Here is a 26,090-nt window from a genome sequence, read left to right as displayed (position 1 = left end):
TCCTTCTCTATTCTTCCTGTTCTTTCCACTGATTTTTAGTAAGCAGGTTCTTACCACCTTCCTAGATCCCTGGAAGGTGTGGCTGCATACCAGTCTCAACAAGGTTTCTAACAGGTGCACCTGCTACCCAGCTCACTAGTTTGCAGCGTATTTAAGGCTTTGTCATAGCATCCATTTTTCACCACTGCTGCCATATTTGTGGTAAAAATCTTCCATGCTTAGTGATTGAGTTAGCACTTGTTTTATTATTACTCATTGTGTTAGTCAGTCGGTCTCTGCCCAGCTATCTCTTACCATCTCTGGATCGTTTACCACTGGAAAAGAAAATAACAACCCCACTCTTCCTCCTCTCAGGTGACATTGCCAGCCTGCTCACTTGCTCAATCCTCACTGTTCCTTCTTCACTGCCTGGATTCCTCCTTTAACTGACAGCGTGCTCAGTGAATACCTCAGGCAGCAGAAACCCAAGAAAGTGGAGGAAGGCAAGGAACCATCATGGAAGGACAGGCCCCTGCACGGTATGTACCACCGGCAGATAGAGGAGGTGGCTGATATCCAGAAATCCTACCAGTGGCTGGACAAAGCTGGACTGAAAGACAGCACAGAGGCACTAATCATGGCAGCACAAGAACAAGCTCTGAGTACAAGATCCATAGAGGCTGGGGTCTATCACACCAGGCAAGACCCCAGGTGCAGGCTGTGTAAAGATGCCCCAGAGACAATCCAGCACATAACAGCAGGGTGCAAGATGCTAGCAGGCAGGGCATACGTGGAACGCCATAACCAAGTGGCCAGCATGGTATTCAGAAACATCTGTGCCGAATATGGTCTGGAAGTGCCGAGGTCAAAATGGGAGACGCCCCCAAGGGTGGTGGAGAATGACCGAGCTAAGATCCTGTGGGACTTCCAGATACAGACGGACAAAATGGTGGTGGCTAACCAACCGGACATAGTGGTGGTAGACAAACATGAGAAGACAGATGTAGTGATCGATGTAGCAGTTCCGAATGACAGCAACATCAGGAAGAAGGAACACGAGAAGCTCGAGAAATACCAAGGGCTCAGAGAAGAGCTCGAAAAGATGTGGAGGGTGAAGGTGACGGTGGTCCCTATGGTAATCGGAGCACTAGGTGCGGTGACTTCCATTCTGGAACAAGGCTTTAACATGATGTGGAATAAGTGATGTGCTGTGAATACTTTCTGGACACGCTCTAATTTCCTATATTTCTCAGTTTGTTGATGTATTTAGAGACAAAACCTCACTCATAGTTTTATAGGGATGTAAACCCACAAAGGAAATGACATAATAACTAATAAAATATACAAATGAATAAGACAACCAAACTGTGAAAATGGCCCGAGGGCAGAGATGAACTGAAATTCCTCCACCCAACAGATTATCTTCATGGGCCTGTCTAATTACACAGGCAGTTTTTGGCAGAGGTGTTCACTGAAACTTGGAACAGCGTGGACATGCTTCTTCTTTTTTCAGCAGTTGTTATTTTTAACTTTTTTGTTTTTGCTATCAAAATAGTCTTAGCACATACTCAACCTTTATTTTTAAGTGGGTTTTATTGGGTTAGATTTAAAAAAAAAAACAAAAAAAAACAAAACAATATCTCAAGGTTTTAACAAAATAAAATCAAATGTATCTGCATGACCAGAGTAATGGCTATGATGAAACTGATATTTCCCAACAGTTCTGGCTCTAATGTTTGTGTTACAGAATAGCAAACATGATTAAAAATATGTGGAGCCTCTGAGGCAAAAAAAAAAACTACTTTCCACATTCCTGAGCGACACACACACACACACACACACACACACACACACACACACACACACGTGCTCATGCACAAAGACTGAAGAGTGAGTGAGAGAGAAAAAGAATCAGACAGAGAGGGAGGGCCAAAAACACATACAGACTAGCAGAGCTAACAGAGTGCCCATAAGCTTACAGATCCAGTGGTGAGTCACTTCTCACTAAGCACTGACAACAGAACAGGTTAGAATGTGTTATGAAAAGTCCAGCTAAGGAAGACCTGAGCCTGTCCAACATGAGGTGAGTGTAAACATATTGTTTTCATGTCTATTTCAAGCTTGTTTTGTCTCTTAACATTTAAAACAATCTACCTGGATCACTTGTAGTTCCAATCTTTCAGCACATTCTAAATGTTGAATAATAATTCTAATTGCTATATTTGAATTAGAATATATTAGAATGGTAGCATGGCTCAAGATCCTAAAGAGATGTAGTTTATTGTGGAGGCACATAAAATTCACTAGTTGATCTAAGGGGTGGAAAATGTTAACTTGATGGACTTCCTCTACTTGATAGTAATTCTAATTCAATACAGTGTTCCAGACAAAATAGCGTCCCATACTTATCATTTAACAGTACACCAGTTAGACAGGAAGTGGGAAAAGTGGCAGGTTTCAATGCCCAGTAGTAACATTTTGTAGGTCATTTGACATATTGACTCTATCTTGGCTTAAATATTTGAGCCCAGACACAGCTGTAGTTGTCCACTAGTTCAGGGATAGTTCAGTAGGTAGAGTAGTGGCCCCATGATCGGAAGGTCGGGGGTTCGACTCCACTGAACGGCTACCCTGAGGTACCCCTGAGCAAGGTACCGTCCCTACACACTGCTCCCCGGGCGCTGCATTGGTGGCTGCCCACTGCTTCACTGGGTGAATGGGTTAAATGCAGAGGAACTATTTCCCCATGGGGACTAACACGCACACTTTTTACTTTACTACAAAAAATAAATAAATAAATCAAACAAAAATAACTAACTAACAAAAACAATCTCTTCCAGTGGTCATGCAGTAGCTTCCCTGGATAAATGGGGGTTAAAGAGGAAATGAAACTCAAACTGACATAGATGTAACACTGTCTGTGAATTTTTTAAACACGTTTAAACAAGTTTTTAAACATGTTTAGTGCCATCTTCTGTCAGTATGTTTATGTTTGCTAGTGACAGAATGGATAACTCTGAGGAAAATCAGGACACTAAAACCAAAAACCAGTCTAAAGGGATCACTTTTGGGCTGCCCCTGGCTGCAACAATAAGTTTTATGTCAAGCAATAATTGGCTCTAATGTTTGATGGCTAGCTGCATTCAAACAGGAAAATCCATGTGTTTGCTGTAATGTTCATTGTTTTAAACCACATTATGAATAAGATAAGTGTGGAAGAGCCTGTTTAAGTCATGTGACAGGTTGTTCACCCAGACCGACATGCTGGAGTTGGAAACTGAGTTTTCTTTCCTTTTTAAAGGTTGCATTGCTTAAGGTTTCCTTAGTATAGGAAAGCAGGAAGGTGTGCATTTTTCACTTCCTCTATTGTTTTTATGTACAGCCTCACACAGCTGGTAGCATGGCTAAAGATCCTAAAGAGATGTATTTATCCAGTTATTCACTGAGCATAGAAAAACACTGAAAATCCCTCTTTCCAATACCTCAGCTGTGTTAGAAAGGAATGAAAAGGGTATTTCAGTGCTATGAAAGGTGTATAAGCTCTTGTGTTAGGAAGGAAGTGATATAACACAGAGCATCTTGTTTTGTAACAAATAGGATATTTAAATCACAAAATACTTTCTTGGGTGGAACAATTGTTCATCACAATGAAAATTAAGTTTTTGAGACATCTGGAGTATGTTGGCCTGGAGGCATTCACTATTTCAGCTTTCACTACACAGGCTACAGGTAAGATGGCTTGGAGTATCTCTGCTTATATCCGTTTTTCATCTTTTAATGAGTTGTGTTGATAATTATAAAAAGATAAAGATTTCAGGTTTACTGTATGCTTAGAGACACTCCTAAGGCAAGCAGCCTCCTTAATTGCTGGCACCTGTGAAGCCCCTGTGGTAAATAAGCTAACATTGGGGAGATTTGAACAGCTGCTGGTGTCTATGTTGCCTGCCTGATGGTGTATGTAAAGTCTTCTCTAAAGATCTGAGCGGCTTAGTCATTTTGAGATTACAGGTTTTAAGGTATATTTAGAGAAAGTAGAAGGAGTGTCCAGGATGTGGTGATTATTCAGGGATTTGTTTGTATACTGAACTCACTGGATGTCTCCTGCTGCTCTGCCCTCTTAAATGTTTTTCAAACAGTTTCACTTTTCCCTGTGTGATTTATTTTAGTTCTTTAATGCTTCAACTTATGTTGAACCTTCGGTTATTATTTAACTGTAATGCTGAATGCTCAGAAGCCAACCCAGTTAATCTTCTTATCTTTTAACTGAGAAGATGTCCAGAGAAGCTCATCCTGAGCAGATATAATAGTTGATGCAGTAGTGGACCTGTGCCCACTGATACTGCAGCAGCTTAGAGACGATGAATGCAGTACATGTGAGTGCTGCAGCTCTGCCCTACTGCAGCTGCCTCCCTTTTCCCACTGTATCTAATTAGTTTTTCATTGTAATCAGATTTTATCTCTATGGGGGAAAGTAAAATTATCACATAGCTACTATTTTATCTTTATAATTAATGTCAATTTTCATGGCAATATCTAAAATGTTATTGCATATTTTATGACTTATATAAAGATATGATCAAGATGTTTGACAAGAACACAATTATCATGTTTCTCAACAGGGAACATTTACTACAAAGCAGCCTTCTGTGCTTGTGTGTTGTTGTCACACACATACATATACACACATTTATGGCTTTAGAAAGCAACAATGGAGGCTGCTCAATGAACTAAAGTGAACCCCTGAATCCCCAGAGTGCTGGATCACTCTAGGGCTACTTCAGTTAAAAGGAAGCTTCTTTAGTAAATAATAAGATTTTCATCAGTCCTTTGCTAGTTAGTGACATTACTTTGATATTTTTTTCATATGTTTCATGTCATATTCAGTGCCTGGTTTTAGTCAGTCACTGAATATGACCATTCATTGATTACTCATTCTCTGGCAGCATTAATAGGACACAAAACAAGGGCTTATAGGTGGAGTCAAGTGCCACTGAGACAGCACACATTTCTCTTTGCTGAGTAGTTTTTCCTTTTGGGTTTTGCAATAAGACAGAATTCATTTTAAATCCCTCTTGCTCTTTGTTTGTAAACTCCTCCTTAAAATGCCTGAAACCAAAGCACTTAAACAAAACACAAATCTACCCACACTATCCTGTTTAATAGAGCTTTTACGTGGTGGATGCTTTGATTTGTTGGGTGTGACTAATGACATCTGCAATTGTTATGTTCCACTTGAATGTAGTATTTTACCACAACATTGAGCGAGCATGTGCAACTGGAGAGCACTAGCAGTGGAAGCAGAATTTAAAGTTCGTATTGTTTTCTTTAATGCTTTCCTGACCAGAGTATTGATTTGAACAGAGCAGACTGTAATGATTTAGTAATTATTCAAGACTCTCCAGAATACTTTTGTTCTGTTTTGCTCTAACGCCCCAATATAGTATCACACTCTTTCTTTTCTTTACTTGTCATGTGGTAATAGAAAGAATTTGTCTCATCAAGCACAGGTGTTACTTCTATCAAATTGTGACTATCAAATATTTAACATTTACTAGAATGCTTTTTCTGTTCTTCTAAATCTAAATGTCTGTTGTAACAAAGCTGTATTAAGTTTGAATAATTGTTGTTATTACTTTTCTTTTCCTAGTTTGAGGGATGCTGATGGGAATATACAAAGGCTTTGTGATTTAACTTGACATTTCCCTTCAGAAAGAGTCATTCCTGCCATTTTTATACCCAGTCATCTGTTAATGGATTGGATGTTTTTCACTGTTTGTATAATTTGTGATTTAGTTCTTCAGCTCACCCTTCTTTGGCATTTCTCCCTCTAGAAGTGTCTAGTTAGTAAGCTGTTTTTGCTGGTATTTGTTCAAGTTTTCCTATCTGTCTCCCTTATGGTAGAAGGCTTTTATTGGAAATTCTTACAGGAAAGTCGTGATTCTTGAAAACAACTTTCACAGTAAGCGGTTTCTTTAAAAAAGTAACTGTCAGAGTCAAAGCGAGAAGACGATAAGCAAGTGCTTTTGATGATAGTTTAGATAACAGCAACTTAATTTCATTTACTGTATTTATCTTACTGCTCTTTGTCTATACAGCAACAGTGCTGGTAAAGAACGTTTGATATATGATAGAAAAACAACCTGTGCGCATAAACATGTGTAGCATCTGTCCCTGCGGAGGATGAACATGATAACTTAAACAGAATCATCAACCAAGTGCAGCTGTGTTTGTGCATAGCATGTAAACAGCCTCATTAAACCAGAGTAAAGAACACTCATTAGTGAAAAAAGTCTGCTGCCAGATACATTTGTCATATCAGGGCAGTGGGCCCAGCACTGCCAACACATGTCAATGAAAGAACTGTTTGCCACCAACTATTGACTGCTGGGTAAATATCAGATGCAGTAATAGATCTTTACACTTACTGGATGACGCTTTCCATGCATATCAGAGAGATATCGCGACTTAATGAATGATAGAACTGTTTGCTGTGTCTTTCACAACCTGGTTACTAATTTAGTGCATAGCTACCCTTGTCAAAAACTTACATTGTATTGTAGAAATTATATATTACCAGGAGAAGACTGACTTGTTGATATATATATATATATATATATATATATATATATATATATATATATATATATATATATATATATCTATACATATATATATATATATATATATATATATATATATATATACACATATATATATATATATACACACACATATACATATACATATATATATACATATACATATATATTAGGGGTGCAACGATACACAAAATTCACGGTTCGGTTCGGTTCGATACTTTTGTGTCACGGTTCGATATTTTTTCGATACAAAAAAATGTTCATGCATTTTTAATTTGTCATTTATTAAAATTAGAAATATATATTTTAACTCAAAAGTACAGTTTTTAAATTTAACCCTAACCCTTGTGCGTGTTTTTTATTTTGACAGCGAATGCGCACCTCTGGACCACTTATGTGCAGCCCTGGTTTATATAGCTCATCATATTGCAGCCACAGAAATTATTTTGTCCATATAAACCATAAAGCTGCACTTTCTTTTTGCCTTATAGTGGAGTAACCAGTGGAGTGGGTGCTATCTGCCCAGAATATGTCACCATGGTTGATTTGTCATAACTTCTCCGTTTTGTGGTAAGCTTTTCTTTGGCTGTCACTTCTTCACCCTGACCTGTCTTATTTGGCTCAGCAGAACTGAAATGCTTTTACACATGCACTCACATAAGCTCAGCGATTCTCTGCGCGATCAACCTCTCACATGTTTAAGCTTGCTGCGGGAGATTTCACTTGTCATGTTTGCATAGTAAGCTAACGATTAATAAGACGATGTCAGAGGAATTGGTGCGCAAATTATCATCACTCACAGATCAGTACTGTCGCTCTCTATACGCAGTTCGCATGATTGCAAAGTGAAAGCAAAAAAACAAGCGCAAATTCAAACGCGACTTCAATATGTCACATATTGACAGTGGCTCACCGATGCCAATGACATAATTACCCAGCTACATTTCCGAAAGAATGCAAAAGCATTGACATATATTTTTCCTACAATAGCCCGACGGGCAGGGAAGAGAGATTTTGGTAGCCCGACTGAAAAAATCGCTAGCTCCGGGACGTCGGGCTAGCGATATTGCGAGCCCTGTATCTGATTGAGGAATCACTCATCTTTGGAAAAGAGAGTTTATTACAGAGAAATGGCTCTTTCCAAAATAAAAGCTATACTATCCGCTTCTTCTGGGCTATATTCTCAGCAGCATATTAAACATATAAGGAGAATCATGTGCTAACAGCTGTCTAAATGACTCGGCTAAAGTTAGTAGCATGCTTGCTTTTTTTTGTCTGCTTCCACTTGTTTTTGCACTAGGATGATGTCGGCGTAAATGTGCAGTCATATTTGTTGTGTTCCCACTAGTGCTTTCAGGTTAATCTCGTTGAAATGACCTTAACGCCACAACACGGCAAATCTCCGTTAACGAGCTACCGCCGATCGCTCCGTGCATGGGGCTAGACGGCCAACACGTTAACGAACTAACTGCGCTAACACACTAGTTCACACCAATGTAATTGAGCATTGCATGGCACATCCAACATACTGTTTTACTTTAGTCCATGACTCGCTTACCTTCAGGGTCATACGTCACATGAAAACCAAAATAATTCCAAACGCCAGATCTGAATGAGGTTCAATTTGCCTGTTGCAAGGAGAGCTTAACTTCTGTCTCGCTAGCTTGCCCTGCGCTCTTCCTTCTGACTATGCTGTCTGTGTTGAGCGCTCAGTGGATCTGCGCTCGACAGTGCAGCCTAGGCGGAGTAGTCGAACACAGATTCACTGAGCGCTCAACACAGACAGCATCGTCAGAAGGAAAATTGATAAAATAAATTACAAATGTTGTATTGTTCGATACATATGCGTACCGAACCGAAAGCACTGTATCGAACGGTTCAATATCGATACGAATATCGTTGCACCCCTAATATATATATATATATATATATATATATATATATATATATATATATATATATATATATATATATATATATATATATATATCAATCATATCTGATCTGCTTCTCAACCTTAATAATCAGAAATTTATTTACCCCACTGAAGCAACCATCTGATGTGAGGCCCTCTATATCATCAATCAAGTCCTAAATAGAGTTGTTTGGCGTGTTGTGAGCACATCTTTGTGTATTTTCTGTTGGTTTTATTCTTCCAGGAGTTTTATACTAACCTCATTTCTCCTTTCAATTACTGTACACAATTGGATCCTAGTCTTTAAAGTATTTCCAAAAGATCTTTTAAAAAGTAGACCATTCAAATTTTGCTCTTCTTGTAACAACAAATGGAAACCTTGTCCTTGTTATGCTCTTATCTGTTGTTACCTGTTTTAGATACCGGATGAGCCAGTGCAGCTACATGGTGTCCTCTATCAGCAATTATGGAGCAAAAGCAAAGAAAAAAAAAGAAAAAAGCATTCACTCATCTTATTTCTTATTTGGTTATCCATGATAATTTGAGCACTTCCACTTGGTCATAGTTAGAATGCAAACAGTGTCATAGTTGTAAAATTTAAACGTGACACAAACAGTGATAACAAATTATCTTTCTTTTTTTTTCTCACATGCTTGGGGAGATTCCAGCTTGTCTTATATGAATTTGGCAGTCAGCCAGCCTGGGGAGAATAATTAACTCTGAAAAGATTTTGTATAGTATACTGTGTACACAAAAGAGATTATGTGTAGGTGTTTTGACTGCACTACGTACAACTCTATTTTGACACACCACATGACTTTGTTAAACAAATGAAAATAATACTAAAAATTTGAACAGAGAAGTCTGCAGCTTTGCCAACATGTTTGTGCAGATTCCTTTAACCGATAAGACTGTACACCGCAGAACAGAAAACATTTCTCTTGTGGGAATTGTACATTCATGAGAACCACAAAAAATTCAGCAAGAGGTCACAGAGAACAAAAGTACGGTTCATAAGAGGAGTTAAACACAGAAGCTCATAACCTGCTGGTTAATATAAAATCTGATAGACATAACTTAAAAGCTCTCAGTGTTTGCAGGAATGTGGCAATTTGGCTTACCTCTGTTGGAAACATTAATGAGGAATTTGCCTGAGGTAAAAGGTTTTAGTTTTCTGTGGTGGCCCTGAGAGATCAAATGCAGTGGAACTTGAGGAAACACTAACAAAAAGAAAAATGCTGCAAAGGCACACAAAATGTAATAGATGTTGAATAAAAAGCAAAGGAAGCTGAATAAAACACAACAGCAGTAGAAAAAAAATAAAACTTTACAAAGCAGAAGTGTTCTGTAGGAGACAGCAGAATAGCTACGGAAGTGACAGAAACCAAAAGAAAATGCTTAAAGAAGCAGTGAATTTATCAGGTTTGTGAGGGAGAAAATGATGCAAAGCAATGTGTGAAGATCACAGTACAACAGGTCACACAGATCAAAAAGTCTTGACCTTTAAGTTTTTCTAATTAAAAAAAAACTTTATTAAACCATCCTATTGACTGCAAAATGACCTGTTGTTGTTTAGATTTATGCCTAACAACCACAAGATAAAGCTATCTGAGACTACACTGTGGGAGTTGCTGACTACTCTAATGTTTTTGCAAACTTATCCCCTTTTACAACTGGTGCACTGATCTGTATCCGGATGAGTAATCTGAGGAAGGGCAATTCTTAACCTAATGCTTGGCACACAGTCACACCAGCCAGATTATATTTGGTAACAATCAGACTTAAATTGCTGCTATGTGTAAATGAAATTTTTGCCACCAACAAAACATCAGTCCCACAACTTGAAAGGTCAACTTACAATAAGCAATAGAAATGATTCATCAGATCTACTCATGACTTCTGCTGCTGTGTTCTATATCTGCATCTAGGCAATCAATATAAAGTATGGCCAGTGTAACTAAACTAAACTAAATTGCATGTACAGTCAAAATTTGTTTTTGCTCCATTATATACAAGAGCAGCTGGTGAATGACATGAGTTTGTTTTGTCTGGATTAGCATTGTTTTCACATTTTAGCATTACTATTCACCACTTATGTATCACACAGGCAGGCCTACAAACCAAAATATAAATGTAAAGAGAAAAAGCAAGAGGAATGCAGATAGGTGCTTCTGAACCCTGATGGAGTTATCACAAGACAACACATGGGATCAAAGAAAGATCTTGCATGGTCCGTGTGGTGTGGCGTGGTCTGCAGTGCCGTGCAGGGTTAAACAGTTACCTATTAATAGTCCTGCAACAGGCAGGTCTTTCATGTTCACATACCATGAATGGGTATTCATTAACCATGTCCACTTAAAGTAAAAATTGTATTTCACAATTTAACACTATTAAGATCAAAATTGAAATGAAAATGTTAACACTATCAATATTTTTTAGTGATATCTGGCAAATGATCTGAAAGACTTGGTGCCAACTTGGGGTTAAACTTGAACTTGGCACTAAAATGACCAAAATAAATGGAAAATGAAAACATTGTCTCGTGGCTTGAAATATAATTGCATTTCAAATCATTTAAGACAAAATTAGCATTGTTATAATTAGAGATGGCACGATACCTTTTTTATGTCCGATACCGATACCGATATCATAAATTTGGATATCTGCCGATACCGATATGAATCCGATATAGTGTTTTTTAATCAACAAAACTGTTTTTTTTTTAAATATCTTGCTGCATTTTGTATATGTTCATACTCAAGTTTAAAACAACAACTACACTAAAGCTATTCTGTTATACCTATATGCAAAAAAAATTTCATAGTTCAGCAATACTGATCAATCTAATAAACTTAAACCTACACCATCCTCCCTATTCTGGTATTTTAAAGAGTACTTAGCGTAAATATTAAGCAACCTAACTAACAGGGTTCCAACTCCCAGCAACAACAAAAATAAATAAATAAAAAATAGGGAACCACCCCTCACGCGCCACCTCATGATGCTTAATCGACGTAATCAACCTTAATTTGATGCAGTGTGAAAAAATAAATGCACAGAAATCAATTATTTTTCAAGAAATATTAAATAGATTCAACATCTTTCTTCAACAAAATTGCAGACTGTACAGATGGTACCTTCCCAAAGTAAAAAGTACTATAGCTTACTAGGGTATATATATTAGACTTAATAGTCACTATATACAATAATGGACTTCTATACATTTTACATCAGATTAAAACTTTGGGTGTAAGATTCGGATAAATATTAAATAATTAAAAGCTAGACATTTTAAATGAGAATAAGAAAGAAAAGTATGTCTTTGTGCCCCCTTTTCCCTGTTAATGCCCTATCGGCCCCCCTGGCTAAACTTTGCTAGATGCGCCCCTGCACAGTTACCAGCGTCAGCTACGTAGAAAAAGATCCTCGAGTAGAAAGTAATATTAAATACATTCTAACAACAGCTGATCAAGCTTAAACGTGCTGCTGTTGTTCAGCCGCTGGTTTCCTCTGTCTGGTGCAAAGTGGGCCAAAAGCAAACAAGAGACACGGACTCGCGACAGAAAAGCCGATCAGCTGATCATTAAGCAGTTTCATGATTGAAGTAGCAGCCGGTCCATCTCTAGTTATAATATTAGTATAATATTGATAATGCAAAGTACCACAGCTGCTTTACATGGAAAACATTACTTTACAACAGTGCCTTTATGTGACGTGTCTTACTAAGTAAATGTTATTGATGTTTTTCTAATCTACTGTCAATTTCCAGGAACAGCTGTCCACTGAGGCCCAAGTCATATAGCTAAACAGTATTACTGTTGTGTTACTTCCCATACAATGTTTAACTGACAAATAAGGAAGAAGATTGCCAAAGTAACAAACACAGATATTGATTCAAAGAACTCATCTGTCATGTGACACTTTTTCCCCTAGAACAATACGTTAATTCACTCATTCACATGAATAATTAGAAATGATGAGTAACTGACTCAAATGTCAGTGGAATGTTATGAGAAATTACATTTCCCCAATGAATATATTTGTGGATAAATTATATATTTGTATTTTTTATTTATTTATGTATTTTTTATTTATGTTTCTGAATTATAATTCAGAAATTAACACATCAGTTTATCATGTACCATCAATCTGTTAGATGTAGCTGAGTCAATGAATTAAACAAAAATTATGTTTGACAGGATGATGATATATATATTTTTTTCCTATCCAGACTGTCACAAATGAACAGACAGTGCTCTAATACAGTATAATGACCTACAATTATCTAAAATAAACAGGGCAACAATGTTTTTCTACTCTAGCCATATCCATGCAGAATTGTTTATTCGACTCACATCAATTCTGGAATAGATAAAACAACATTGTTTTATGAGCGTTATAAAGCTTTCACGTAAGGGCACAAACAATGTGTAACCTTGAGCTACTACTATAAAAGGGGAGGAGAATTTGAAAGTGTCTGCATTACCAGCCCTTAGCAGAAAGGTAGACTTCACAGGGTAAGTGCTGTGTAATGACAAAGTTGCCGTTGTTGATGTTTACTGAGGGACCAGTGGAAATGTATATTGTAAATGGATGAAACTAATGTCTTTTTAAATGCAGGTTTACTGCCTGAGTGCATTCAATAAATGCGGTGATGTGTGCGGTTTCTAGGTCAACTTAACCTGAAAAGAAGCTAGAAATCAGTGACTACCAGACACACTTATAACCCAACAGGAAATTATGAAATTAAATATATCAGAAAAAAGTGTTGCATTCATGCATCTTACAGGAATTAAACATTGGTTTTGTTTACTGTTTTGTAGAAGTGGTGTACTGTTACGTGTCACAATTTTGCCCAACATTGATAATGCAATTTCAAAAGTACACATTTTTCTCTGATTTATATACTTGCATGTGTGTGTGTAAATGTTTAGACGTCTTTGTGAGGACAGAAAAATTGGCATGCCACTGTACTTGTCGGGACCAACATTCACTTATGGGGAGAAACGGTTGTCCCCACGAGTTTGACGGCATTTTTGTTATGCTTACTACTCAATCACATCTAAAATTTTTGGATTCAGTTTACTTGTATTTTTTATGCCCTCAATTCAGTTAAGTGAACACAAGGAAAATTGCAAAGAGATCTGAAGCCATGAAATAGATTTTTTTTTAAAGTACAGAAGAAGTCTAAGAAATACAGGAAAGGGGATTGAGGGAAAGCAGGGAGCCTAAAAGAGCACTCAAACACAGAATAAAATCTGAATGAGCATTAATGTTAATGTTTAATGAAATGTTAATCAAACTATTACGTGTATCTGGCATTTACTGTCTACAAAAATCAATAAAATGTTTTGATAATCTTGCCTGATCTTGTTCATTTCCAGGTCTAAAACAATGATTTGGAAGTTGATCCATTTCAGTGGTGTCTTTCTTGGAGCTCTCACACTCCCAACTCCATCTTCACTCCCCACTACCAACACTGAGGAAAGACCCTGTCAGATCTACAACTCTGACCGATCTGCAGATTGTCTGGGAAGACAGCTTGACAGTATCCCATGGAGACAATTTCCACCCACACTTGAAGAAATAGACCTCTCCTATAATAAACTTCAAGCTGTTTATGCTGATGACCTTTTCCACCTCCCTAAGCTTCGTATCCTCAAGCTTCAGTACAATAACATTTCATACATTGACAATGATGCCTTCAGAAACAACACACTCTTGGAGTATCTTGACATCTTCAATAACTCCCTGCAGGAAATTCCTGCCAGAGCTCTGACACCTCTCGTTAATCTAAAAGAGCTCTACATGTCTAATAACCTTTATATAAATGCAACTTTGGCTGACTGCTTCTCCAAACTTTCCAGACTCCAGGTTCTCTCCATGGGCGGCCCTTTGGTGATGGGCCTAAAAAAAAAAGATTTCCAACCCCTGAAGAACCTTAAGCTCCAAGGATTTGCTATTAAATGTTCCTCCCACCTCCATTACTATGAGCCTGGAAGTTTAGAAGTCATTCAGACAAGTCAGATGGGCTTTGACATGGCTATAGACCAACACCCAAATGCTCTTGTTCATATGCTACAGGACCTAGCTAACAAAACATTCACAGTCATTCAATTTCGTAACCTCTTTGAATTCACATACTACATGGGACAGGAGGACATTTTTCAGGGTTTAAAACACATTAAAGCCAAGCAACTCATCTTTCACAGAGGAAAATTCAATGAGAACCTTATAAGGATGGCTTTAATCAATTTACAAGCAACCAGCATCAAAAGATTAAGACTTCAGTACATTGACTTTGCCCGTTCGCCAACATTTGTTGATAGTGGTGCAAGTTCCAGCATCACAGATCTTGTACTGGATAAACTGGATCTTTGGTGAGTATTTTGGTGTCCTACAAGATTGCTCTAACAGTAGTTTACACATCTCACTGATCTAAACTGCACTACTGAATAATTCTGTACAATAATAACTATAGTTCTACAACTGTTAACAACTGTTTATAACTTGTATAGTTCATATTTCTGTATAGTTTCATATTTATATCCTGTTCGTAGCCTGTACATAGCTTGTACACTCACTAATCAGAATCAGAATCAGAAACTTTATTGTCATTGTCATGAGAACAACGAAATTAAGAATGGTCCCCGATCATTGCATCATCCCTAGCAATATCAACATATAAATAAAACAATAAAATTCAATAAATAAAATAGATAGAATACTTAAAATACTAATAAGATATAACAGTAAAACATTCACATACATTCCCACACACATGCTTCAGACCGTGCATAGATTAACACAAGAGTGGCGTGATGGACATTTTTTTGTAGTATTCAGATGTGTTATTGCAGTTGGATAACAGCTGTGTTTGAGTCTACAGCCTGTACATACTTATAGTTATAGCATATTCATAACATACCTTCATACCGTGTACATTGCAACATACCCATAATAGACCCATTTTTGTAATATATGTATTTTATTACTAAGCACTTTCTGGATGAATGCAAACTGCATTTCGTTGCCTTGTACGTGTGACATGTGCAATGACAATAAAGTTGAATTCTATTCTATTCTAATGGACCGTAAAATGTGATTTTGTGATTTTCATCTTGTAAATTATGGTTATACTTAAACAAGCAATTTTAGTCACAAGGTTGTGCAGCGCAACATAGGGCATGACTATAAAGGAACATACCAGGGCTTTAAATTAATGATCCAAAAACAGCAGCTGCACTAAATACGGTAGAGCTGCACAAGAAGATGATGCTATGAAATAGTGGGTTTGACAAGTATTTTGTTATAGTTATAATTCAATACCTTGTTACAAAGTGAAATTACATGAATGTGAAGCTCACTACTAAGGTCATATAAAAATACGCAAACTAAATATCTCTGTTTCTTGTAGGTACATCAGCAATCCTGATGTGCTACGATTTGATTGGCGTTTCACCTGGTTCAAGAAAGTTAAGCAACTGTCTATTCAACATGTGTATTTCAACTCTGCACCCTGTGATTCATGGGTTGAGATGAACGGTGTGGAATTACTAGATGTCTCCAATAATCGACTAAAAAATGAGTTTGTATTCAACCAGCGATGCGATTACAAGAACACCATGCCGAATCTTCATACATTCAACACAAGCAACAATGAGTTGACCAGCTTAAAAGACTTATCATCCCTCACAAAAGAATTCCAGGAGCTAAAGGTTTTGGATTTCAGCTACAACAAATTAGGATCTGCTAAAGATAGCCAAAATTGTGTCTGGAAACAAAATATCACCAAGTTTATTGCTCACCATAATAACTTTGTAGGTGAAGCTCTCAGTTGTCTACCAACCACAGTACAGTACTTGGATCTGTCCTACTGTGATCTGGACCAGCTGGACATGAACTACTTTGAGAAAACCACCAACCTCAAAACCCTTCTACTGAGTGGGAATAAAATTAAATTCATCCCATCTAAATGGGAAAGTGCATCACTGCAATCGCTAGCTTTGGATGGGAATTCATTTGGCCTAATTAGCAAAAAATCCTTTGAAGATATGCCTCAGTTGTCTCAACTTCAGGCAGGGAACAATCCTTATCATTGCACATGTGAGCTTCATGCTTTCATCCAGGACACAATTTCAAAAGGAAAGGTAAACCTCACAAACTGGCCTGAGAACTACAAGTGTTACCACCCAGAGGCTTTGCTCAACACAGTCATAGCCAAATACTTTCCGGGTCATGTAGCATGTGACATCAGACTGGTTATCATTATCTGTGTTGCAACCACCACAGCAGTGATCTTAATACTTATGCTGATTTGCTATATTTTTGACCTCCCATGGTACACTAAAGCAACATACCAGATCATCAGGGCTAAATACAGAGCTCACAAGGAGAAAGCAGCTGGTGATCTGGAAACTTTTACCTACCATGCCTTCATATCCTACAGTCACTCAGATGCTGACTGGGTGAGGCACCAGCTCTTACCCTGTTTGGAGAACAACACGAACCCCTATCGTCTATGCATTCATGAGAGGGACTTCATGCCTGGAAAGTGGATCATTGATAACATCATTGAGAATATTGAAAGCAGTCGTAAGGTACTAAAATGTATTATGTAGTAAAAGCACCCCACTATACACCAGCACATTAAAAGTTACAGTAAATTTTTTTTAGGAGCTACAGTTTTAGTCAGTTGATCTATAGCAACGTCACTCAGTGGAAGTGTGTGTCATTTTCACATAATTTTGTTCATTCAAAGGCAAAACAAAATAGCTTATAGTCACCTGGTTCAGTAGATGCCACTTCTTCTTGGCACTTCTCATTTTTTAAACTACATTGCAATTATAAATGATGAAAACATCATCTCAAAACTTGCCTGACAATTTGTTGACTGTTGGAATACCGAGTCTTAAAAGTCTAAAAAAGTAAGTAATGGTGATATGAGTTATGCTAAATGGTTGATGAATATAGTTGCCCTGTTATTCAGCATCTCATCATTGTTGTTTGGAAATTGGTAGGAAAGCATAAGGTAGAGACCCTATAATAATTTCCTTTCTGTTGTTTTCTTTATTCCTAGGTAATGTTTATTCTCTCACGGCACTTCGTTAACAGTGAGTGGTGCAACTATGAGCTGTACTTTGCTCAGCAGAGAGCAATGGGAAAAACCTTCAGTGATGTCATCTTAGTGGTTAAGGAGCCTATTGATCCAAACTCCTTACCCAGCAAGTATTGCAAGCTCAAGAAGATGCTGAGTACAAAGACATACCTGGAGTGGCCCCAGCAGGTTAACCAGCAGGCATTTTTCTGGGCACAGCTGAGGAGTGTCCTGGGAAAGCCAACAACCCAAGAGCGGGCAAACAGTGTTAAGAGAAGAACCCTATCTGCGGGAAGAATATCTGTGATTGGTCCCCCTATTGAGGAAAGGGTGCCAGAAGAAGATAAGATGACTGTGGAAAAAGAAGCAGAACCCACAAACGAAGCAAATGAAGAGCCATTAAATCAGATACCACTGGTGGCATTTTAGCCATTAAATTAAAAAGAACTATTAAACAAATGCCTTTCTCAGTATTTTCTCAGTAAAGACCTCCCCTCAAGTAACCTTTTTGTTTAGGCTATGCCAACAAGGGAGCAAAATACAGCATCTCATTGTGATAACAAAGAAAAACAAACAACCCCTGCCCAACAATCTGTCTGCCCAAGGCAGTCTGTCATGTCATCCCTGACAGCTGAGCTGATGGCCTCTGCTTCACTTTCCCTCAGTGTCTCAGGCCAGGTGCCCTGCTGACAGGCGCTGAAAGGCCGGCTCACATGAGATCTCCCATGTTGCACTCTGGATAACAAGCAAGGTCCCAGCAAACCATGGTGACAGGTGCCACACTGTGAAAGGACTGTGCACTGTTACATTCTTGGCCCTCAGAGGTATGAGATCATGAATGTTCAAACTCAGATCAAGCCGAGTCAAATGAAACCATATAGTAACAATACAAGCGATATCAAGTTGTAGAGCAAAAGCTTAGAAACTGGAGAATGGTAATGCTCCATCAATCAGTGTTTGTATCAGCACTAGTCATTTTGAAGTTTTCGGTGCAATATTCAATGTGTTTCAAGCTGAATACTATTCCTATTTTAGTGAATACTGCACACAGGTAGTCACCAATTTAAGTTACTGCCAAATGTCAGTCTGAACTTGTGTGCTTGCTGTTTGTTTATTCCTAAAGCCATCCCTCATGAGTTACTATTAGCTTTGCTGTTGGCATACATTGCAAAAGCACACTCACAGAGATTGCTCACTTGACACATGTCATACTTTCACTGGGTCCTCTATGAATCACTGTTTCATATAATAGTTAATGTTTATCAAATATTTGTTCAGTTTTCAGTGTTATCATTGTCACCAGGTATAATATAACTAAGGGAATTAGAATGAGTTATACAGACAGATAGCAGATACATGTCCAGTGCCTGAATGAAGTTAGATTTAGTTGTCTTTACACATGCTTTAAATAAAATAAAAGCTGTTGTATGATTAAGAAAAATGGTTTTGCCAGTTGATAAATGTGAATGTACGTTTGTTACATATTGAGTCATTATGTCTACCTTACTACTATTTTTAATCATTTGGATTCAGTAATGTAATACTTTGATAAAAAAAAAAAAAGCAGCGTTATTTCTTTTTGCTGTGCTCTGACTTGATTCATGTTGGGCCATTTTAAATTTAACTTTTTTAAAACTGTTTTTTTTAATTAATTTAACTTTTATTTAAAAAATGACTTAACTGATATGGGTTTTGCTATTAATGGTAAGTGTGCAGCCTTGCTTACTTACATATGTGGGCAATAACAAAGTTTGAAAATGGCCAGTAGATGACACCCTTGAACTTAGGCAGAAATGTGACACCACACAGCTAAGGTGTGATGTGCACCCATTTACCAGTTTTTGGTAGTAAGGGGAGTAAGCTCATATATTTTACTTCCCTCTGCATATGTGTATAAGTAATGTTAACATGCAGTCTATAGACTTCAAGTGTTTTTGTATTAAACCGCAAATGAAGGACATGTTTGTTTTTCATGAAGAGTCATATTATACATTCTCTAAAATAATGCAGTGCCTTATTTTATTGTCTTGTATAATGCTGGTCATTCATAATTCATACTGTGCAGATGTTGAAATGAATGAATAAAAACATATTTAGTTTCATTTGGCAAAAGAGTGATCACCATAGGCACATTGTTTAGAACAGCTTTTATGAGTAATCGACAATGGATGGTTTTATTCCCCCACACGAAACACAGAGTGTTTAATCTCCAAGTATGTTCCCCACACCAAAAATAAAAGGCCAGTCTGGTCTCACCTGCTGTCTCAGACCAGAGAGGACATTTTTTTAAAAAACTGTTGCTGTAGATACCAAATGCAAGTCGGTTTGGTAAATTTTTAACTAGCATGCAAAAAGCATTGGCATTACACAGGCTACCAGGAGATACTGATGCAAATCAACTCTTAACAACCTGACCCGCATTTAATTTGTATTTCTGCAAAAGTCGAGCTGTCATTCAAATACAATCAATATCTGACTTGCAAATGATATTTAAAAAAGCATTAGTCATGCTTGATAAGCTTACACAAGACCTCGGAGAGGAAAAGAGGAGGAATACTTCAGCCAATTTGCTTTATTCTTTATGTTGCTGATTTTAATTTTGGTTGTTTCAGATTAACAAATTTTCAGCTTTTAGGCTGAAATCAGGGATATTTGTAGGCACTTTAAAATGGAAATTGAAAAACCTTTTCTATAGATTTTTCAAGTTGCACTCGAGTAATATTTGTGCTTCTAATGCAACATTAATACATAACTGGTATATATAATGTAGCATACCCTGAATTACATATAAACACATGTACCCTCACTAACCATCTGAGTATCTACTTAATTTGTAACTAATCCCTGTTGCAACATAACTATATAAGGTTAGGAAAAAGAGTGAGTGGTGTTTGTCCTGCAAAGTTCTAAGAGCTGAGGTTGTTGCCTTTAATGGCAATCCAGTTCAATGGTGAAAGCGCTGATGATGCCGTTCAGAGGGAGGTGCCTATCTGATTAAGGTTCATTTGCACACAGGTGAGAGTCGCTATAAGTAATGAGGTGAGAGCTGTGGTGAGAGCTCAATTTGATCTACTTTCAACAGAACCGGTTAGGTGTCACTGTCCAGGTGAGTTACTGATCTTTTGCTTTTCTTTTTCCCTCCATTGTTTTGATGTGCAGTGGTAGTGTGAAGGATTTTTTTTTTTTTTTTTTTTTTTTTTTTTTGTAGAACTACTTGTGCTGTAGTTGGAGTCACAGTTAATTAACACCAGCTTCTCATTTGACATTCAAAGACTTAATTAGCTCCCTGATCACGCTGGGAATAAATGATTAACAGCAATCATTGAGAATAATTAGGGGAATCTGATGCCACATCATTTGGAGAAGTGATTTTGCAAACTGTAGATATTCACACAATCTCTCACATACACTATAGATCATTAGATACATGTTGCTCTTCATATAGGCTAAACTATCATCTAATAGCTTTGATGGAAATAAGACCATACTCTAAAATTAATCTGAGGTTAAAGGGTATTTATATAATGTAATGCAACAAAGAGCAAAATCTATACTTATCTTACTGTATGTGCGACCTGTCCTGGAGGGGGTCTGGCTCTTGTCTTCTACTGGTTTGTGAGGAGGGGTGTGTGAAATGAAACTGCTCTCTTGTATAGGCTTCTCAGGTGTCTGATAGTGAAAGGCTGGTATAAGGTTAGACACTAGACCTGTCTGGTTACCATGCTGCATTCTCCTCTATGTATTCTGTTTGGCACCATTATTAGCAGGCTTCAGCAATTGAAATCTATTTGTTTCATGAGACAACATGCTTCCCCGGCAGTGCCATATTATATAGAATCAACACGCCTAACCAAGAAGTGGTCCCTCATCGCGTGTGTTTTACCTTGTTTTGTTTTTAATTATTATTTAAATGTCTTGAGAAAAGTGAGCAAAAGTGAGTACTTGCCCTTTAATCTACAAAATGTAATCTGATTCTGGCTATAGTCCACTGTACAAATAACCGTAAGCCATGCTCTGCCAAAAACTGTCCATACCACCATCAGCGCCAATCTTTCTGTCATTGAGAAATAAAAATGCAGGGAGGGAAGTGAAACACTGTCATGTAACCTGAGTTTTTCTATGATTACATGGTAAGTGTGGGAAACAGTTTTGCATCCTCATTCCTTTTCTAATTTGGTTTTGCTAGACTCATCCCAATCTGTGTGCCAGTGTATTAAAACAATTGTAATGAAAGGTTTCTCTTAAGCTTTTATAGAAACTGAATGACTTTTAGTCCCTCTTTGTATCTGTATATCAAATGATGCTGGTCACCCTGATCTAAATGGTATATTCCATGTTTGGAATAAATCTCTTTTGTGGTTAATTTATCCTTCCCTTTCTGATTTTTAGAATTGCAAAATGAGTGCCAATCTGAAAGGAGCAATGGTGGACCTCATTGATGTGTTCCACAAGTATTCTGGAAAAGAAGGTGACAAGTACACGCTCACTAAATTGGAGCTGAAGAATTTGTTGAAGAATGAACTTGGAGAGTTTCTGGAAGTAAGTATCTGTTGCTTAATCAATTTTTTTTTTCTCCTTCTGAAGCTGACCTGAATAATGTATAATTTTAATGTATTTTAAGTTTTAACAAAGGTAAATCACCATGGTAATTTCCAAAAGAACCTGATGGTTTCTCAGTTTCAGCTATATTTTGAGGAAAAAGTATTTTATTTGCTTTTTTTAACTCTATAATGTTGGCCAACAAGTTGATACCTGGGCAAATGAGGAGAACATGCCTCTGTCTAAAGTAGAAGTTATTTCCAGACTATGCAAATTAAAGACGACCAGCTCCATCATTAAGATTTGCACTTGGGGAAACTAAACTTGTTGCTCCCCTTTTAGGGCCCCAATGATGCTTGCGTGGTGGAGAAGATTATGCGTGAACTGGATGACAATAAGGATGGTGTGGTGGATTTCCAGGAGTTTGTTGGTCTGGTCGCTGCGCTGACTGTCGCCTGCAATGAATTCTTTAAAAGTGATTCCTCTTAAAAAGGGGGGAAATAAATGCTTATTACTAAATAACTTTTACGGCAGAGTTGGTCAGGGGTTCGGAGGGTTCAATCATTTTGGACACTAGAATGTTGCAGAAGATCCACTACTGCTAATAAATGTTTTTGTTCTGTCCTTGGAAATGCTTCCATCCAATAAAAGTAATTAAATGTGTGTGTGTGTGTGTGTGTGTGTGTGTGTGTGTGTGTGTTGTCCTTGGGAAGCATTTGTAATGGCTCAATAAGTTTACCCACATAATTTAAGTATAATAAAACCTTTCAACAGGTTTAATTGGCTTCATGAGCTTTCTAGCAACTTCAAGCACCACCTAATGGCTAAATCTTGGCTAGGAAAAGCGTTGGTCCTAGAAAGTAATTTTAAAGTTGGCTTTTGTATCTCTCCCATATTTAAAAATAAAAAAAATAGCCTGGAAAGAAATTATGACAGGGTTTAAAAACTTATAATGGCTGTGCCACAATGGGCTTTATCATCTTTTAAATTGGAGTGTTGGGCGGGGTCTATCCTCCACTCTCTGATATCTGGAATCCATCTCAGTAGGGTAAGCATTTCATGTGCGTCTCATCCTAAAATCTGCACTATCGAGGATGCACAGAAGTATTTCTACCTTCAATACAAAGAAACCTACGAACTGTGAGGGAAGGGGGGCTCCTTAACAGCATGTCCTTCTCATTCACATCTTTCATTTAGATTATCAATCTTCTGCCCTTTAATTTGGACTTCATAGATCCCCCAGCGGGGAAATTTGTGCGTAACCTCAGCTCAGGTTTCTGTGAATAAAGAGATGCTGTATCATGTTGTGAATGTAAAGTGGCCTTATAAAACACACCAAGAGCATTGTTACACCTGAGCCAAAAGTGGACTATAAAGACACTACTTGGAATGAAGCGGTGTTACATGTCATACTGAACTGTTATAGCTTCTAAATGACAGGTTATCTTGGTTCGTACTTTAATACTCTCATGTCTCTTCTTCGCTTCATCATCATAGGAGCAACAAACACGCGAGATGGGGAGTTGAGGTTGTGCAGTTTAGTAAATGGGGGGGGCAGGTCGTGATAGCTGCCATGACTTACTTGTACTTAAACCAATAGGAATGCGGCTCTAGTTACCAATGATAATTTAGCGTAAAACAACACTGCTGTTTTTAGCCTCAACACTGACTCTAGTTTATTTAATCCGTTTTGTGTTTAGTGCCCTTAACTATGGGCTTACAAGCGCTGGTCTCTTTTTGTTCTGAAAGGATTATCCGGATCAGGGATAGTAAATGGCATTATTCCAGGGGGCTTTTCATTACATGGCTGCATGCCTTTTCAAATGAGGAAGATTGTGAAACTGATAAACATTCATCTAGGCAAAAAGTCAAGGTGTGCTATCCATGAATGCATGTGTGTCCCTGAACAGGTGCAAGGTTAATGGGTGTTTGACTCCTAAAATCTGACTTTGTCCTCACTTCTGCAGCTGAAGCACTAAACATGTAGAAAAAAAAATTCACACAGAAAAAAGTGTTTGAATTAGCATAATACCCTTTGATAGAAAAACAATCACTGCTTCACTTTGGCTCAGCACAGCAGTGTTCCACTAGAAATTTCTTTTCAAGCATGAATCAAGAAATTGCTTTCAAGATTGCTTCATTTTTATGTTATTCAATTTAAATAAATTGAGTGATTTGTTTAGCCTGACACGTAGCCAAAAATGTATACAGATCAATAGACCTACGTTTTTAGGTAAATCTGAACAATTAAATCTGATTTTCCTCAAAAAAGAAGCTTTGCTTTGCCCTGCCTATCCTAGCAAAGCTAGCTTTGCCTCCTTTGTTCACACTGACACAAGTAGGTCAGACAACCATTTAAGGTTAAACACAATGAAACTGCACACAATGAAGTCTAAAGAAACTCAATACAGCTCCTTATAAAGCTGTAAAGCTTCATTTATATTGTAAGAGCAGGTTGGTTAACTGACATTCTCCTCGGAAGCACAAGCTCGAGTTTCATGACACTGCTGCTAGCAGACAAGGCAGGTTTGTCTATACTGTCAAGGTCCACCCTGCTGCCACGTGGTGGCAGTGGATTAAGCTACAAATGCAGCTTCATAACTGATGAAGCTAAACAAATTTTTTGGAAAATGTCAAGATATAATTTCACACAATCTACCCACCCTTTCTATACAGTGTTCTGAAACAGTGAATGCAGCAGAATTCCCAAACTGTAATTTCAGTTTCCGCTTTATTGCAATGAAATGTGAAATGAAAATAATAATAATAATAATAATAATAAATAAATAAATAAAATAATAATAATAATAATAATAATAATAATAATAACTATATATATATATATATAAAACACCCAGCACACCCCTGCGGGCGGTTTATCCTTCAAGCTCGGGTCCTCTACCAGAGGCCTGGGAGCTTGAGGGTCCTGCGCAGTATCTTAGCTGTTCCCAGGACTGCGCTCTTCTGGACAGAGATCTCCGATGTTATTCCCGGGATCTGCTGGAGCCACTCGCCTAGCTTGGGAGTCACCGCACCTAGTGCTCCGATTACCACGGGGACCACCATTACCTTCACCCTCCACATCCTCTCGAGCTCTTCTCTGAGCCCTTGGTATTTCTCCAGCTACTCGTGTTCCTTCTTCCTGATATTGCTGTCATTCGGAACCGCTACATCGATCACTACGGCCGTCTTCTTCTGTTTGTCTACCACCACTATGTCCGGTTGGTTAGCCACCACCATTTTGTCCGTCTGTATCTGGAAGTCCCACAGGATCTTAGCTCGGTCATTCTCCACCACCCTTGGGGGCATCTCCCATTTTGACCTCGGGACTTCCAGGTTATACTCGGCACAGATGTTCCTGTACACTATGCCGGCCACTTGGTTATGGCGTTCCATGTATGCCTTGCCTGCTAGCATCTTGCACCCTGCTGTTATGTGCTGGATTGTCTCTGGGGCATCTTTACACAGCCTGCACCTGGGGTCTTGCCTGGTGTGATAGACCCCAGCCTCTATGGATCTTGTGCTCAGAGCTTGTTCTTGTGCTGCCATGATTAGTGCCTCTGTGCTGTCTTTCAGTCCAGCTTTGTCCAGCCACTGGTAGGATTTCTGGATATCAGCCACCTCCTCTATCTGCCGGTGGTACATACCGTGCAGGGGCCTGTCCTTCCATGATGGTTCCTCGTTTCCCTCCTCTTTCTTGGGTTTCTGCTGCCTGAGGTATTCACTGAGCACTCGGTCAGTTGGGGCCATCCAATGTATTCTTGGATGTTCGTTGTCTCATCCTGGACTGTGGTGCTGACACTCACCAGTCCCCGGCCCCCTTCCTTCCGCTTAGCGTACAGCCTCAGGGTGCTGGACTTGGGGTGAAACCCTCCATGCATGGTAAGGAGCTTTCTTGTCTTTATGTCAGTGGCTTCTATCTCCTCCTTTGGCCAGCCTATTACCCCAGCAGGGTACCTGA

General features: G+C 38.2%; 1 protein-coding gene across 1 annotated transcript; it reads left to right on the top strand.

Moving 5' to 3' along the window:
* The first annotated feature begins 1,975 nt into the window (after nt 1-1,975).
* Nucleotides 1,976-22,792, top strand: tlr18 (toll-like receptor 18). The gene is made up of 7 exons (XM_026184826.1): nt 1,976-2,062; nt 13,878-14,873; nt 15,911-17,093; nt 17,573-18,018; nt 18,626-18,641; nt 21,980-22,129; nt 22,472-22,792. Exons 1-7 carry the CDS (start codon nt 2,019-2,021, stop codon nt 22,616-22,618), a joined length of 2,982 nt encoding a protein of 993 aa, XP_026040611.1. The 5' UTR covers nt 1,976-2,018; the 3' UTR covers nt 22,619-22,792.
* Nucleotides 22,793-26,090: the final 3,298 nt, after the last annotated feature.

The sequence above is a fragment of the Astatotilapia calliptera genome, chromosome 11, assembly GCF_900246225.1.
Source record: "Astatotilapia calliptera chromosome 11, fAstCal1.2, whole genome shotgun sequence".
Classification (NCBI taxonomy): Eukaryota; Metazoa; Chordata; class Actinopteri; order Cichliformes; family Cichlidae; genus Astatotilapia; species Astatotilapia calliptera.
Note: the sequence above shows the minus strand (reverse complement) of the source record. Positions and strands in the feature narration are given on the sequence as shown.